This window comes from Stegodyphus dumicola, chromosome 2 (assembly GCF_044657685.1).
Source record: "Stegodyphus dumicola isolate Sdum_Otavi_A_Nest chromosome 2, ASM4465768v1".
NCBI lineage: Eukaryota > Metazoa > Arthropoda > Arachnida > Araneae > Eresidae > Stegodyphus > Stegodyphus dumicola.
The window spans coordinates 285,048,556-285,065,193 of NC_140769.1; the positions used below are offsets into that span (position 1 = coordinate 285,048,556).

Here is a 16,638-nt window from a genome sequence, read left to right on the forward strand (position 1 = left end):
ACTAGTAGTTCATCTCGTGTTTGCATCCCGGCGAACGAGCAAAGACAAGGGCGTTTTCGTGGTTTTTCCTCATGGGTAACGTGTACACGATCCCTTAGAGAGTCCTGCACAAAGGCGTTTCTCCCCGTGTGCTTTGCCGTAAGTACACTATACTATTTTTAATGAAAATGTTTTTAGGTATTTTTTTGCCTTGCTCGAAGTCAGGACTGAATTAATTGAATAAGAAGCTTATCTCTAATGAAATTCGAGGAAATTTAAACGAAATGCAGCAAAAAATGTATGTAATTTAATAAGCCGTACAAGAAAATCAAGTGATGGCCACATAGATTTTTTTTTTTTTTTTTCATATTCATAGACTAACATTTCGCTAAGAGAACTATCACAATTTTCGCTTTTCTTACAAACGAAATTTCGGTAAATATTTCCCCAGTTTTATCCCTTCCACTTCCTTCTAGACATAACACATAAGTGGTAAGTTACATTAAGCCGCTTTCAGCTCTATTTTACTTATGTTAAGGTTTCGGGAATTAAGATTTAGGAAAGGGAAAAAATATAGAGGAGAAAACTAAGAAACATTGGTAGGAAGTTTTTTTCGGTGGGAAGAAAATAATCCCAGTAAACTCCAACATTTTGGTGAGGCTATAGATTCCAAGATTAATAAGAGTTAGACGAGATTTATCTTTCGTAGCCTCCTAAGTTTGTTAGATATTGTTTCGCTGGATACATAATGGTTATTTATGAGAATATACAGATAAACAAAAGCCTAATTCTCAAATTAAGTAAAAATAACAAGCTTATTGTAATTTACCGTATGAATGTTATGAAAAAGAAAATACGGTGAAAATCGTTTAACACGAAACTGAGGGTGTAGAGACATTACGTATTTTTTTTTTATTTTATTTATTATTATTTTTTTTTTTGGAGCCAGAGAGAGGAAAAACTAGCAGCGCCTTCGCCGGGAATCGAACCACGGACCTTTGGAATAACGGCCCAGCGTGCTACCGTTACACCACGAAGGCACGTTAGGGAAGTGGGAGAAATACCTTATATACTCCCCTTTTTAAAGGGCGACTAGGGTTTTAGGGGACCTAGTCGCTGAATCCTGGGTGCGGAGAATCATCATCCACAACCCTTTTAGTTCGGCCACCACATTAGGTTATTTTGAGGCCGGAGAGATGAAAAATTAGCAACCGCCTTCGCCGAGAATCGAACCACGGACCTCTAAAATACCGGCGTGCTACCGTTACACCACGAAGGCACGCTAGGGAAGTGGGAGAAATACCTTATAAGGGGACTGAAATATTTTTTCGTGTTAAAAGAACTTCGTGTTAAACGATATTGAAAAACAAAAACGTATATTCAACAAAATTAAATTTATTAGAGTACATTTTATTTGCATGCATATAGGCATGTATTTAATAAAAATCAATGAAACTTAAATATCCACAAGATCTTAATGAAATTTAATACAAAATGTTTTTAAAGTTTTTTGAAAATTAGAACGTTTATTGAGTTTTTGGAAAGTAATCTGATATTTTTCTTTGCACTGTCTTAGCATCAAATTGTTAACAAATTGTTCAGTGCTTCCATTACACCATTGCAATGTGCGCCTAAATAACTTCGCATACTTTGTTCCTCCTTTCGGATGACGAGGCCCACCAGCGGCCGAGCGATAACGTCGCTGAACACTGGTAGTTCGGTCCGAGGTTCGGATCCCGGGAACGGGCTAGCTGCATGGACGTTTTCGTGGTTTTCCCCATTTGTAACGTGTATACGAGCCAGTTTCCCTTAGAAAGTCCTCCACGAAGGCATCCATCCCCTTAGGCAGATAGCCCTAGTGTGCTTTGCCATAATTAAATACACCACACCACAACACCATTCGGTGTTCTATCGAACAGAGCGAGAAATAATCTTTTAGTCTTTTGCAATACCGCTCCTGCGTATTTGTCAATCAATATGCAGATCAACCATTGTGCTTATTAGGTAGATTTCTGATTCTTTAAATTTAAAATGCCAAACTATGAAACTTTGCCTCATTTGAAACATTTTTGTAAGTGGAAGTATATGTCTACGACGGACAGCTGTAAAAATAAGGCCCGGGTAAGTATGGTCAGTCCATAAATTCGTGCGCATTTTTTGTAAATTTTTAAATTATATGAAAAAACACAATATAACACTTTAATCAATTATATATTTTCCTCCATTATCTACAATGTCTCGCCATCTTACAGGCAGCTTTTTTTAGGCCATTGCTGTAGATAAACTCTGGTTTGATGCAAAAAAATCTTGAAACTTCATTGTGTACATTCTGTTTAGAATTTAATTTTTTTTCCAAGTAAAAAATTTTTTAAGGCACAAAATAAGTGAAAATCACTTGGGGCAATGTCTGGGGAGTAAGCAGGATGTGGCAAAAGCTCCCAATTAAATTCACTAATTTTTTGCAGCTTTCTTCGAGCCGTAGTCGGTCTAGCGTTATCATGAGGAAGCAACACTTTCTTGACATTCACCCATCGTGGGCGTTTTTTGATCCATTCTGAGTTTAGAAGGCAAAGTTTTTCACTAAATATAAATAAATACAAGGATAAATACTGAAAATATTTTCTAAAAGCAATCAGATCAAAGAAATAAAAGCCGGTAATCCGCTGCAAAATATCCTTCGTGAAAGAGAGGAAAATTCATATCAGTGCTTAAGGAGAGAGCTTCTTTTGCCTATCCCAACCACTCTGCTTAGTTATTGACACACTTAAAGAAAGAAGAATTGCTTTAAAAAGTATATCTAACGTTTCTTAAAATAACAATCCTATATTTGCATCTCCGATCACAAAATATATAAACAGTTGTTAGTGCTGCCATCTGTTCGTTGAACTTATACCTGTTCGTATTACTTCAGTATTTAATAAGAAAAGTAAATTTGCCCTGTAACATAGAAGATTTCTTTGTCATCAGTTGTCATAACTTAAATTCAGAAATAATAACAAGATATTTAACGCTTACACCGTTTGAAATTAAAACGAAATTTTTTAAAAAATCAATTTTGCAGTTTTATTGCTTTTACAATGCAACAAATATACAAAATTTTCTTATTATAACTATAAAATAACTGTAAAATTTTCAAAGACGGAACTGATAAAAAATACACGACATCAAAAATATGTGCCTGTAACAATTTGTTATATTTACATTCAGTTTTATTTCATTCTTCATTCATTTCATATTGTTGCGTGCGTACGGATTCGTTACTAAATGAATGCACAAGTCCGATGAAAAATGAACAAAAATTTATTATTATCACAACAAAAATGCTTAAATTTTCTCAAATTATCACGCAGTATTACAATATTTCACAGTAGTTTTCTTTTAACTACTCAAATGTCCAATAGAACGTAATTCAAAACAGCTAAAGAACGCTAATCCGCGAATTCGCTACAATCAACAACAGTAGTTTTCTAAACAACAACAAACTAAGCAACTACTACGAACTGAGATGTTTTCCTTCTTTTATAACATTTTAAAATCACGCGCTAGAATTTTCCAGTACTTTCTCGAAATGAAAAAGAGTTATTTATTTATTTAATGCACGCGCTCTTGTATATTCAATTTTCCGGCTTAGCTTTCTTCTTTTAATATTCGTCACGCGCTGCACTGCGCGGGAAATAAAACCAATTAATTTATAATTGAACTACCATTACCTTTTTAAATACCAAATTCGTAACACTGCCCCCTTCCCAAGGACTGCACGTCCCGGGCAGTACAATCCCTGGATAGGAAGCTAAACTTACAACTGTGGCATAAATGCAACTGAGGCATAAACATTACATTACAATATCAAACAACATGAACAATAAATGCAATAACTAACTTAAACAAATCAAATGCTATCAAATACTAAATATAAAACAAATACTAAATACAAATCAAATACTAAATACAAATCAAATCAAATACACATTTAAAAACAAAAAGGACCATGGTCTTATACTATTTACAATTATTTACATTATGTACTATGGCCATAGTAATGAGCTAACCTGTCGTAAGAGTTCGAAGACTCACGGATCCGAACCATGACGTCATTTAGCCTGTTTAGGATTGTGTGCGAACCATCCCAAGGTGACTGTAAATCAGGCCTGACTCCTTTTCGTCGAATCGGGTTCCACAACCACACCTTGTCTCCTTCGTTGGATCTATGTCCAGCAGCTCTCGTGTTGTATCTGGTCTTCACTTTCTCCGTCGCCAAGTTCACTCGCTTTCGTGCGGAACGGTGCATCACTTCAAAACGGGCCTTGACATCTTGGATGTGTTCCTCAGGCGATGAAGGCGCATCCGTACGGCGATGAAACAGGCGGTCACAAGGCAGACGAAGATCTCGACCGAAGAGCATCTGAGATGGAGAATAGCTGGTAGTCTGGTGTTTCTTTTCGACCCTAGCATGATTTCGGCTCTTTCTCGAGCTGGTTCTTTCGGAAAAAGCGTCGGCATTTCCAGGTGAGGATCCCTTCTTAGGATGGATAGTCATGTCTTTAGATCCTGAAAGCAGTTTGTTGTTTTTCAAGTCTAAGGAAAAATTGTATTTCCTTAAAAAGTCCAATCCGAGTATGCATGGATCTGTAATATCCGCCACATATGCCGTGTGATGGTAGGCGGCACTTCCAAACGTGATGTTTACGTTTAACTTCCCAGTTATGTCGATCTTGTCACCAGACGCAGTCTGAAGGGTAACACAGGATGGCGTCCAAATAAGTTTATCTTTAAACTGTTCAGCTAAATCTTTCCTAATGATGGTAACATTAGCTCCTGTGTCAATGATCATACTGCAAGGAACTCCATCGATATTCCCATTGATGGACAGTCCGTTATTGTTGCCACTCACTGTATAAATTTTAAGAGCTTTAAAACAAGGTTTTTCACTATCTGGCAACCTCCGTTCCTCGATATGGTCACTAATTTGTTTACTGCGTTGTTGCTGGGAAATGGTCTTATTTTCCGTACCTCGGGGTGTTCTGCAGTTTCTTCGTATGTGGCCTTCAACTCCGCAGTTCCAGCACTTTAGAATTAGTTTCTTTTCACTTCTGTTCCGTCTCAAGCCACTGACTTGTCTGGTAAAATCATTTGCTTTATATTCCGTACCCTGGGGTATTGTGCAATTCCGTCTTAGGTGACCTTCACTACCACATCTCCAACACCTTAGAGCCACTTTCTTCTCGCTCCTACTCCGTATCAAATCTTCGACTTGTCTGGCTAAATCATCTAAACGAGCCATCAGTTGATCCACTGGCTCATGGACTCGCACAGCTCTAACTAGGTAGCGATCTCTACTAGTTGCTTGCTGGGCTGCCTCGAACTTCATGGCGTACAACAGAGCGCTTTTCATGTCCTTTACATCTGCCATTCGAAGAGCTTTCTGTATTTCAGGATCTTGGATGCCGTCGATGAAATATTGCAGCGACAGGATTTCTCTTGTTTCTGTCGGGCACTCCGAAAAGGCGAGGTGGGACAGCCTTTCAACATCCGTGGCGAGCTCCTGAAGTGTTTCGGTAGGCTTCTGTTGACGAGATTTTAATTGGAGCCTGCTGTAGTCTTTTAAACACTTCTCCCCAAAGCGCAACTCCAAGGCGCCGGACAGAGCTTCGAAATCTAACCTTTTGTTTTCGGGAAGAGTCTGAAGGATATCCGCTGCGTCGGCTCTTAGAGAAGCGGCGAGATGACAGGCCTTAGCTTGGGAATCCCATCCATTCGCATCCGCCACGATAGAAAATTGTGTCTTATACACCTGCCAGGAGGTCTTCCCATCATATGTGGATAGCTTCAGAGGTGGACGAGCAGGCATTGGTAAGAATTTAAAATCATCAAAGAGGTGGACGAGCAGGCATTGGTAAGAATTTAAAATCTCCCTGCCGACGCTACGAATTTCTTTAAAGTATCCAATTCTTTGGCAACTTCAGAAACTCTCTCATCAATTTGTTGTTCGATTTGGTGTTGGACGGCACAAACTCTTCCTTCAATTCGTTCCTCCACAGCAGAAACTCTCCCTTCTATATGTTCTTTTACAGAAGAAACTCTTTCTTCTATTTCTTCTTTCACCGAAGAAACTCTTTCTTCAATTAGTCCAACTTTATTTTCAATTATGTCAATTCTGCCTTCCATAGCTTCAAATTTATTTTCTATTATGCAGGTAATCTCTCTTTTCATTTCTTCTTGACCTGCTTCAATCTTTTCTTGACTAGCTTGAACGGCTTTCATTTCGTCCTTAACAGAGTTGACGGCCCCTTCCATCTTTCCTTGGCTAGATTTCATCTCTTCTTTCATTTCTTCTTTAAACGAGGCAAAGGCTGTTATCAATTGCCTTAACTGCTCTTCCATCGCTCTTGTTATTGGCATTCAAATCCCACTTCTGACACCAAAAATTGTTGCGTGCGTACGGATTCGTTACTAAATGAATGCACAAGTCCGATGAAAAATGAACAAAAATTTATTATTATCACAACAAAAATGCTTAAATTTTCTCAAATTATCACGCAGTATTACAATATCTCACAGTAGTTTTCTTTTAACTACTCAAATGTCCAATAGAACGTAATTCAAAACAGCTAAAGAACGCTAATCCGCGAATTCGCTACAATCAACAACAGTAGTTTTCTAAACAACAACAAACTAAGCAACTACTACAAACTGAGATGTTTTCCTCCTTTTATAACATTTTAAAATCACGCGCTAGAATTTTCCAGTACTTTCTCGAAATGAAAAAGAGTTATTTATTTATTTAATGCACGCGCTCTTGTATTTTCAATTTTCCGGCTTAGCTTTCTTTTAATATTCGTCACGCGCTGCACTGCGCGAGAAATAAAACCATTTAATTTATAATTGAACTAACATTTGCTTTTTAAATACCAAATTCGTAACACTATATTTATATTTCATCCGAAAAGAGCAGAATACTGTCATTTAAGACATTACGAAGGCATATATAAATTGTTCAACTATTACGTCTTTTGCGATTAAAAAGAAATTTATTTATGGTAAGTTAACTTTTTTATCATCATCATAAATAGATAAATATTTACGAAAACCGAAGCAAAAATTTCATTGCAATTAAGGAAACGAGGCTGAATATTTGTACTCACATGAATTATTTTTTAAACTCTCAGTAAAATTTTAACAGGACATGACAGTTTACTAGCAAACCTATGAATACATTAACACAAAAGAATCGATCCAACAAGCAATATTTATAGATCATTTACATATAATATTATTATATTTAGTATATTGATATATAAGAGTATTATTATAAATTGTTCAGCACCGGTAAATTATGATTAAAATTATATCAACAAAATTAATTCGCAACGTTAAGAGAACAATGTAAACATGTGACTAAAATACTGAATTTAAATTGTGTAGTGCTGCCATCTGTTGTTACATTAATAAACATTATTAGTAATGATACTTACCACTAGATGGAGCCTCTTGCATTGCTGAAGTTGAACTGCTAACTTCTCCACGGCGAGCATCATCCATGTCGCAGTCACTATCGCTATCGTAACTACGAGATTTCAACCTTTTTTCACTTGACAATTTGCGTATTCGAGAATTTTTATACGTTCTTCCTGTATCAGAATTTTTGCTTCCTTCCGAAGCGTAGTCTAACATAGCTTCGGTTTCTGAACGTTCATTTGATGATGGTACGAGTTCTGGTTTTTCTTCCGCACTAAACAATTCTTTTTCTTGGCTTCTCTGTGATAGAATTACGGGTGAACCTTCAGCATCGGAGACCTTGGGAGAGTTATCTTCCTTCTCATCTCCTGCCTCACTAATGCGACAAGTTACTTTAAGTTCCACTTCTTTATTGACGTCTTTAGTGACTGTGCATATAATATCACTTCCTGAAAATAAGATTACGAAATTAGAAATTATTAATTCAAATTTTGATAAAAATTTAGCATATATATTTTTTAAATTAAAAACACTTTTGTGAAAGATTTTTTTTTTTTTTTCTAATTTTCAAACCAAAAATCCTGCTGTACTTTCCGCTGTATTTGCCCAGCTGAATTTTCTATGCAGTTATATAGTATCATGTTATAAACCTATTACGTTGCTATTAGAGCCGAGTTCGTTAGTTATAAGTGAAAGATAAATGTTTTGCATTTTCCGAATGGCAACAGTCTTGCACGCTGGAGATAAAAGTGCTTTTATTTGAAACAGTATTACTACTGATTGCTTTCAAATTGTTGAGTTTGTTAATCAAAAATTCACTAAAATTTAAAAAAATTTGAAATAAAAAATACGTTATTCAAAATTTGATGGCTTTAGGTACTTTGATAATTCTAGCTACTTTTTTCATATTACGAAGAACTTACATACATAGATGCTGTTTCTTCATGACTTAATTTCCTTAAAATATAATACAGGGAGATAATATTCGGTGGCAACATTTTTAAAGGTGATACGCTGTTTATAGTATAAACCAAAGCAAAATCCGATTTCGAGAATTATAGCCCCATTTGAGCTAAAAAACATTTGGAAAATTACGTTAATCCATTTATTATTATTTCACTTATTCTCTTTTAAAATTTTCACATTTGAAATACAAGAATTTGGTAACAATTTAAAATAATCTTTAAATACATTGCACAATGAGATACATTCCGCAGGAGAAGAAGAGGAAGAATGACCTTGCTTGTTTACATTAGCTGTACATAAGTCACGTGATCTCTGAGGTCATTCGCAATGTTTGTTTACAAAAGCAATACATAAGTCATGTGATCTATGAGGCCATCGGAATGTATCTCATTTACTTTTGTCTAAAACTCGTAATAAATCTTATGTTTTTGCGGAGGACATTTTCAAATAAGATAAAGTGAATAATTTCGCGATCTGGAAAGAATTTATTATGTTAAATAATAAATTATTTACAGATCATTAAAGTTAAACAGAATGTTAGTTAAACAGAAAAAGACTAGTTTGACTCCTTGATTGCAAACTCTGTTTTACAACTCACTGTAGTTCAATATAGCCTAAAATGGACAGGTTAACTGAGCATTTAATTTAAATTAATTCCGTCCAAATGTTCTTAAAAATACTTCTCCAGTTGCACTGCAAACAATTAAATTTATTATCGTATCAACAAACAGTATATGCTATTCTTCTCAATGCATTAAATAAATGTAAATAAATGTCATGTTTCTCTCCTACAATTTAAGAAACTTTGTTTTGTTGTTAAAATGTAAGAAAAGCACATCATGTCTAAATTTAAAATTAAATGAATTTAGCCTTAGTATGGAGTTAAATTCGGCGCAATGCCCACAGCAATCCGCTTTTTTGTAAAGTTATCTACGATTTAATCATGCCAATCCTTGATTTTTTTTTTTTTAAATTAAGGGATGATTGTACGTGGTAGTATTGAGATTTGCAGCTTTGCAGCAGATATAAAAGGTTCAGTATATGATAAAAAATATGTAATAACCTGGTACTATAACACCAATTAATTCTTTGTAAGTCAGATGTAAACAGAAGCTACTAGAATCCAAATCAATCTAAACAATACCTAATTTCATTAAATGAAAGTCGTATTAGTTGAAGACCATTAAGGGGACTCATACACCTTAAAACCCATAAGATCTTCGAATATGTGACTCCTGCAAGAACTGGGATAACTTACTTATTTTAAAAGCAATTGCTTCCAACGTTTTACAGCTGACTACATAATAAGCTGCTTTCTGAAATAATAATCAGAAAATTTGTGTTGCCACGAATATTTTTATAATTTCATCCGCTTTGTGACAAAATTTTTCGTCATGTTTCCAACTTGTGCGCACAGTTGGAAACAAACTATTGCATAATTTAATTCGATATTTAATATATAGCTTTTATAACACTTGGAAACTACTGTGAACCAAAAATTCTAAGAATTTCATGTTAAATTTTTATTTTATTTGAAGCTGAGTTTATAAAATGTACTTTATTAAAAAAATTTGTAATGTTTTAGTGCATAAAATTTTTTAATATTAAAACATTCATCGGATTTTTGGTTCAGTGAGAAAATAGTGCCCATATAATACAATTTCATCAAATTTCAAGTATGTACCATTAGCCATTTTTAAAATATCATGCGCGCAAGGTGGAAACATGACGAGAAATTTTGTCACAAAGCGGATGAAGTTACAAAAATATTTGTGGCAACACAAACTTTGTGGTTACTAGTTCCCAAAGCAGCTATGTTATGTAGTCAGCTGTAAAATGTTGTAAGTAATTGCTTTTGAAATAAATAAAATATCCCAATTCTTGCGACAGTCACATATTCGAAGATCATAAGGTGTTTAAGGTGTATTCAATAATATTTCAATACTAGTATTCTCCTTAAACGAAACTTTACTTTTATAAGCTCGTAAACAGAATACCTCAACACGAAATCGTACTCGCCACTTTATGATTTTGGAGTAAATTTTCATATTTAAATTTTCAAATTTTATCCGCCTTTAAAAGTTAAGTAAGAATTATTCAAAAATTTATAAATTGTTTTACAAAAATTTCAAAATTTTGCATTAGAATTCTAACTATACAAGTATTTTTAACCTCAGTAAATTTCGTAATTTTGATGTGAGCATTTCCAAAACTAGATGGCTTAAGATTACGTAAGTGTCATTTGATAATTGAATTTTGATATTGTGTATTTCCTTTCTCTTCCCATCATGCTCTCGGTCGCTTCATGTGTGTTTACAAGTACATTTACTAAAAGCTCACAGAGGCTGTTCGCAAACTTTTTTCAGACGATTTCATTGTATTGACAGAAACATTTTACCCCAATCTTTTGTGTTTTAAATGGCTGTTTCGTAACACATATTTCTTTGCCATCTTTCTACTTCAAAGAAACTAAAGCCTTTTGTAGTATCAGAAGAGGTTATTTTATCCCATTCCTCTTGAATAGATTTCCAAAGTCCAAGGGAGATCGTAGGTCGATTCGCTTTTTAAAAGTCCGAAAGCGCAAAATTCCATGAGTGATACATCAGGAGGTTTAGTTAGGGATACTAGTGAAGAGTATGACTTTTATACCGATTACTTGTTCCAATATTTCCAGGAAATTAAGAGTGGATTTTGAACGTGCGGCCGCTTGCTTTGTCTCAATGCAATTCTGATGATTGATCTCATTGTTGGTAAACAGAAGGTATTTCGTATTTGAAAACTTTCGTATTTATCAGATATGTTCCTGATATCAGATATGTTCCTGATAATATGTGGACTTGACCTTAACATTTTTCTCCACTCTCTTTATTCTTAACTTGCCGTAGTGAAAAAAAAAAAAAAAAACCAATAACAATCATAAATCCCTTTGGAAAACTTTCTTTGATCCATTTTTTAAGACTTTTGTCTCCTTTTTGATGATCATAAATGGATCTCTTTTGAATGGAGTTATTTGAATACACGAAAGATACGTCTATTGTGGCAACATTTTTTGCCGGGATAAATGTTGCTCATAAAGGATAAATGTTGCCGGATAAATGTTGCCCGGATAAATGTTACCCGGATAAATGTTGCTGCAGCGTATTCTGCGTTCCGCAGTTCTGCGGCCCTACATTGAAACAACTAGAACTGCCCGAAAACGGCCGAGATTGTAATCTTGTTTTCTTTCCTCCCCCTAAGATATGCAGTAGCAGGTGCAGTTTCCCCAAATGCATTGTATCAGTTTACTGCAGACAGCTTGTCCTAAGAAATTTCTTATCTTTTGGTTGATGGTGACATTTCGTTGTTATTCTTTTGTGGTACAGTATGCTTTTAAGCTTTAAACAGCAATAAAAGAGCAGTTTAAAAATTTAAGGATTATATTTATTTTTAAACAATTTATTCCTTCTTATAAAAATAACGGAAATAAACAAAATCTCAGTCATGATCATAACAAAGCCAAAAAGGCTTGTTAGTCTGACTTTCAGAATAGTTTCATAAAGAACGGGGTCGAAGGCTAATGGAATCTTTGTTAGCTTTAAACAGCAATAAAAGAGCAGTTTAAAAATTTAAGGATTATATTTATTTTTAAACAATTTATTCCTTCCTATAAAAATAATGGAAATAAACAAAATCTCAGTCATGATCATAACAAAGCCAAAAAGACTTGTTAGTCTGACCTTCAGAATAGTTTCATAAAGAACGGGGTCGAAGACTAATGGAATCTTTGTTAGAAAGTACAAAGGATGTCATTCGAAATCTTCACACCTATTTTCTGCGTTAATGGACGGGCAGAGGAGGAAATTGCTGTGAAACTGGAAAACTATTTCGGGCGTTTCGGTATTTTGAGGACACAAGTTAGCGAAGGGTCTGGATTTCAAAGAGTTAAAGATTCGAACAACGTTTATGACATTCGAAACGTGTCTTTTTTTTTTTCCTTTGATATGTATTTGGAACAATTTTTCCACTTGAAGTCAAACTTTGACTTTTTTTCCCTTTTCTTGTTGACAATATTACCTGTCGTAGCTATGGATATCGAAACACCAGGGCTTCTGAGTAACTGGATACGAATCATTTTCTTCAGAAAGAGTAGAAACATCGCCTTCTATCTATTTTTTTTCTTTAAAAGCACCATTTTGCATAAAAACAAAACTTTCAAATAACAGTTGATAACATATACTTTCAAAAATATAATTGCACTTAAGGAAAAATTATCAAGCAGACCGAAACTACCAAGTTTCTTTAACAAAAAAATGCGAAATTATCTAAAAAATCTGCGAAAAACCTCTGTATAATCCCTATTTACGCTTCATTGCTTCACAGTCGTTGAATCTTACAAGGCCTGTTTTCTTCACTGGGGAATTAACTTCACACAGTTTGAAGCTAATGAAAACATTTTTATATTATGATTATAAACAAAATTTCCCCCTTTTATAAGCCCCTTGTTCACGCAAAACTCATTTCTGTTCTTTATGGGTGTCCGCCGATAACATCGCGGCAAAAATATCGCGGACGAAAACGTCGCGGAGAAAACAACGCAAGGCGAAAACGTCGTGGGAGAAAACATCGCAAAGAGAAAACATCGTGGGAGAAAACATTGCAAAGAGAAAACATCGCAGTTCTAAAACATCGTGGTACAAAACATCGTCGTCGAAAATAAAGCGGTTCAAAAACTTCGCAGTCGAAAATATCGTGGTAAAAAATAAAGTATCTACAAATCATCGCATGACGATAATATCGCAGACATGCTTTTTTCAGGCTTTAATAACTGTAAATGGATATTCCCATAATGATTTGTGAGCGCAAGATGTAAAGAAGGATAATTTTTACTTTCACATTTTTTATTAAATATTAAATTTTTGCTGAGAAAATAAGAAGAAAACTTAAGCATAGAAAATTAATGCAACTTATAGCACTTAATAGAATTTTAAATCGACATAGTTAACTAACAAAGACCATTAATGAATAATTTTTTATAAAGATTTTACAGGTAATTTTTCATAAAAATTATAATCTATTAAGTTGCATTTAATTTTCTATGCTTAAGTTTCCTTCTTATTTTTTCAGCAAAAATTTATTAGTTAATAAAAAATGTGAAAGTAAAAATTATCCTTCCTTACATCACTTGCGCTCACAAATCATTATGGGAATATCCATTTACTGGTATTAAAGCCTGAAAAAAGCATGTCTGCGATGTTATCGTCATGCAATGATTTGTCATGCAATGATTTTACCACGATATTTTCGACGGCGATGTTTTTAAACTGCGAAGTTTTTGAACCGCTTTATTTTCGACGACGATATTTTGTACCACGATGTTTTAGAACTGCGATGTTTTCTCCCACGATGTTTTGTAGCACGACGTTTTCGCCTTTCGTTGTTTTCTCCGCGACGTTTTCGTCCGCGATGTTTTTGCCGCGATGTTTTCGGCTGTAACCCCTTTATGTACCAATTATTTCACTCATTTTGCACACACGTCAACTATTATATTTCAAAAACCACCAGAATAGGTACAAGAAGAAAAAAAACAATTTATTGGATTATTAAATCATCCATTCCTGAATTGCATGTAACATCGGTAGCTTTCATAATTCATTTATTTCCTTTTACTGCTAGCGATAAGTATTCGAGAGAAAGATTTTTAACTTGTTTTCACTGATACTACAAGTAAATGAAAATAAATAAGAGAAACTTCATCCTGCAGTGTTTCGTTACATAATTATTAACAATATATGACGCGTTACTTTGATAGATTTTTTTTAATTCAGATACATAAACGAATGTGATCACTATTTAAAAATAACGACAATTGTGATACTGAAATCTTGTAATAAAATTTTGTTGTTAATAGTTAATACTAATTCCTAATGGTTTCATAACACTAGCCGAGAATTACTGACTCACGTAAGAAAAAAGATAAATTAATGTTAATCAAAGGGAATGTTTCAAATTGCAAAAATCTAAAGATATAGTAGCAACAGAAAAAGATAAATTAATATTAATCAAAGGGAATGTTTCAAATTGTAATAATACAAAGATATAGTAGCAACGGAACTATTCTACCTACCTCAGTTCCTTTAGAAAACATCTTTATTAACCACAATTAACAGAGACGAAGGTTTGTTTCATACATTCACATTAAAATTGCTTAATAGGCCCCCAAATAAACAAAACGTACTCCAAAGATCTAAACTCTGTGCAATAAGAGGAATCAAAATATACAACTAACTAAATATAATAGGAGCATTACAGAGATCCTATCTCTGGCTAATAACAATGCATTTCTTGGTCTAAAAGGGTTTCTAATCTTATCAGTGGCACCGGCACCCTGCTTCTTATCAGTGGCGCGTTTCCCTCTATTTCAGATAACTCGATTCCTTTATAAAAGAGTGTATCACGTGATAAGCACGCTGTTATATCTACCAAGGTGAAAGTAAAATCACTGGGAAATATAAAATATGACGAAATAGCCATTACATAACCCAACTAAGAACGTTTACGTAAAAAAGACGCATTACATAGTTTCCATAAGAGGATGCAAATATAGATGAAGGTAAGTTTAGTGTTAAATGAATGACTTGCTATTCCCCATTTCAACATCTCATAACTTTTATCTACATTCGTAGCTAGTTTACTGTTTATATAAATAGATATGGCTATTATTATCAGACAAACAATCTATCCGTGTCCAATTTCGACTTAACTCTTTCTATTTACTTTCACATCTGTTCCATATTAAAACATGTGCATCAGATAATTCCAAGAATTTCGATCACCGAGGAGCAAGTGCTCCTTCGAGGAGAATTTGGAAATTTTACGGAGCAAAACGAGCATTTACATTAATTTTTTGTAAAGTTTTGTGGATCAGTCAGTACGGAGCAAAACGAGCATTTAAATTAATTTTTTTAAAGTTTTATGGATCAATCAGTACGGAGCAAAACGAGGATTTAAATTAATTTTTTTAAAGTTTTGTGGATCAATCAGTACGGAGCAAAACGAGCATTTAAATTATTTTTTTTTTTTTTTTAAGTTTTGTGGATCAAACAGTACGGAGCAAAATGAGCATTTAAATTAATTTTTTTGTAACGTTTTGTGGATCAGTCAGTACGGAGCAAAACGAGCATTTAAATTAATTTTTTTTTAAAGTTTTGTGGATCAATTAGAAATGAAAACACTATTTATGAAGAATGCAACTTATTTGAATCAAGATTATTTAGAAAATTAATTTTGTTCTGAAAAATTATGATAGTTAGAACTATTACTTTTTTCTGTTATTCTATATTTTCTGTGACAAATCTATTGAAACAGAAAATAAAATAAAATGTACGAATTAATAACTCCGTTTTACTACATAACTGATCTTAATAATATTTTAAATTGTTTAAACTTTCTTCATCAATTCAAAATAAAATTTTACATTGAGAAATTTCGTTAATTACATCGCTTAATATTTTTCCAATGCTCAGCTCTCAATTATTTGTTTTTCTAACATTGGGCTCCATTTTAAATAAGTACACACTGAGTTCAAAAGTTAAAATCCTACACGCAACACTGTTATTATTTTTAGAATAAACTGAATCACATTTCTGTGAAAACAAATGACCTTCAGGGAATATGAATAACACGTATTTCCTGTGTGCAAGGAACTGAATCGAGAAGTATTCAACATAATAGTTAAATTATTTCTCGGTGATCTTAATTGGGATTTAATTATATTATTAGTTAAAATATCCCTTCTTATGCTAGAATATGAAAGGGAAAAAGCAATAATTCTGCTGAAAACTAGACAATAGAAGCTTCTGGAATTCATACACGCTAATATTCTGTATAATGTGACATTGAAAGAAAATATGCAATACAGATTTGGCCCCCTTAATATTATTTTTCATTTAAGAAACCTATACTCTTAATTTATAAGGTATTTCTTCAGCCTTCTTAGCATGCCTTCGTGGTGTGGTGTTCTGCGGTTCGATTCCCGGCGAAGGCATTGTTCATTTTTCATCTTTTCCTGCTTCCAAAAAAATAGCTAATGTCTCTGCAAATGAATCATCTGTTTTTAATTGTTTTATTCTTAGAGCTTGTCATCCATTTGCATTAAATACTATATAAAATTAATTAAAAACTCCGAAAACGCTAACTTGCGCACTCATTTTTACCGAATGGCAACAGTCTCGCACGTTGGAGATAAAAATGCTTTATTTT

The 16,638-nt window shown here is 33.8% G+C and overlaps 1 protein-coding gene and 1 non-coding gene across 5 annotated transcripts in view; both read right to left on the reverse strand.

The window, feature by feature from the left end:
* Window positions 1-16,638, reverse strand: part of LOC118183050 (zinc finger protein ush-like) — a 215,071-nt gene that overhangs the window by 7,470 nt on the left and 190,963 nt on the right. For 3 of the 4 annotated variants that reach the window (XM_085812239.1, XM_035352463.2, XM_035352465.2), the window contains exon 4: window positions 7,452-7,883. In XM_085812239.1, coding sequence (XP_085668365.1) covers window positions 7,452-7,883 — 432 coding nt within the window. Of the gene's footprint in view, window positions 1-7,451; window positions 7,884-14,503; window positions 14,680-16,638 lie in introns of those variants that run through there. The other variant, XM_035352467.2, reaches the window with a different exon arrangement.
* Window positions 948-1,019, reverse strand: TRNAN-GUU (transfer RNA asparagine (anticodon GUU)). Its single transcript has one exon. It is a non-coding gene; the product is annotated as a tRNA-Asn (tRNA).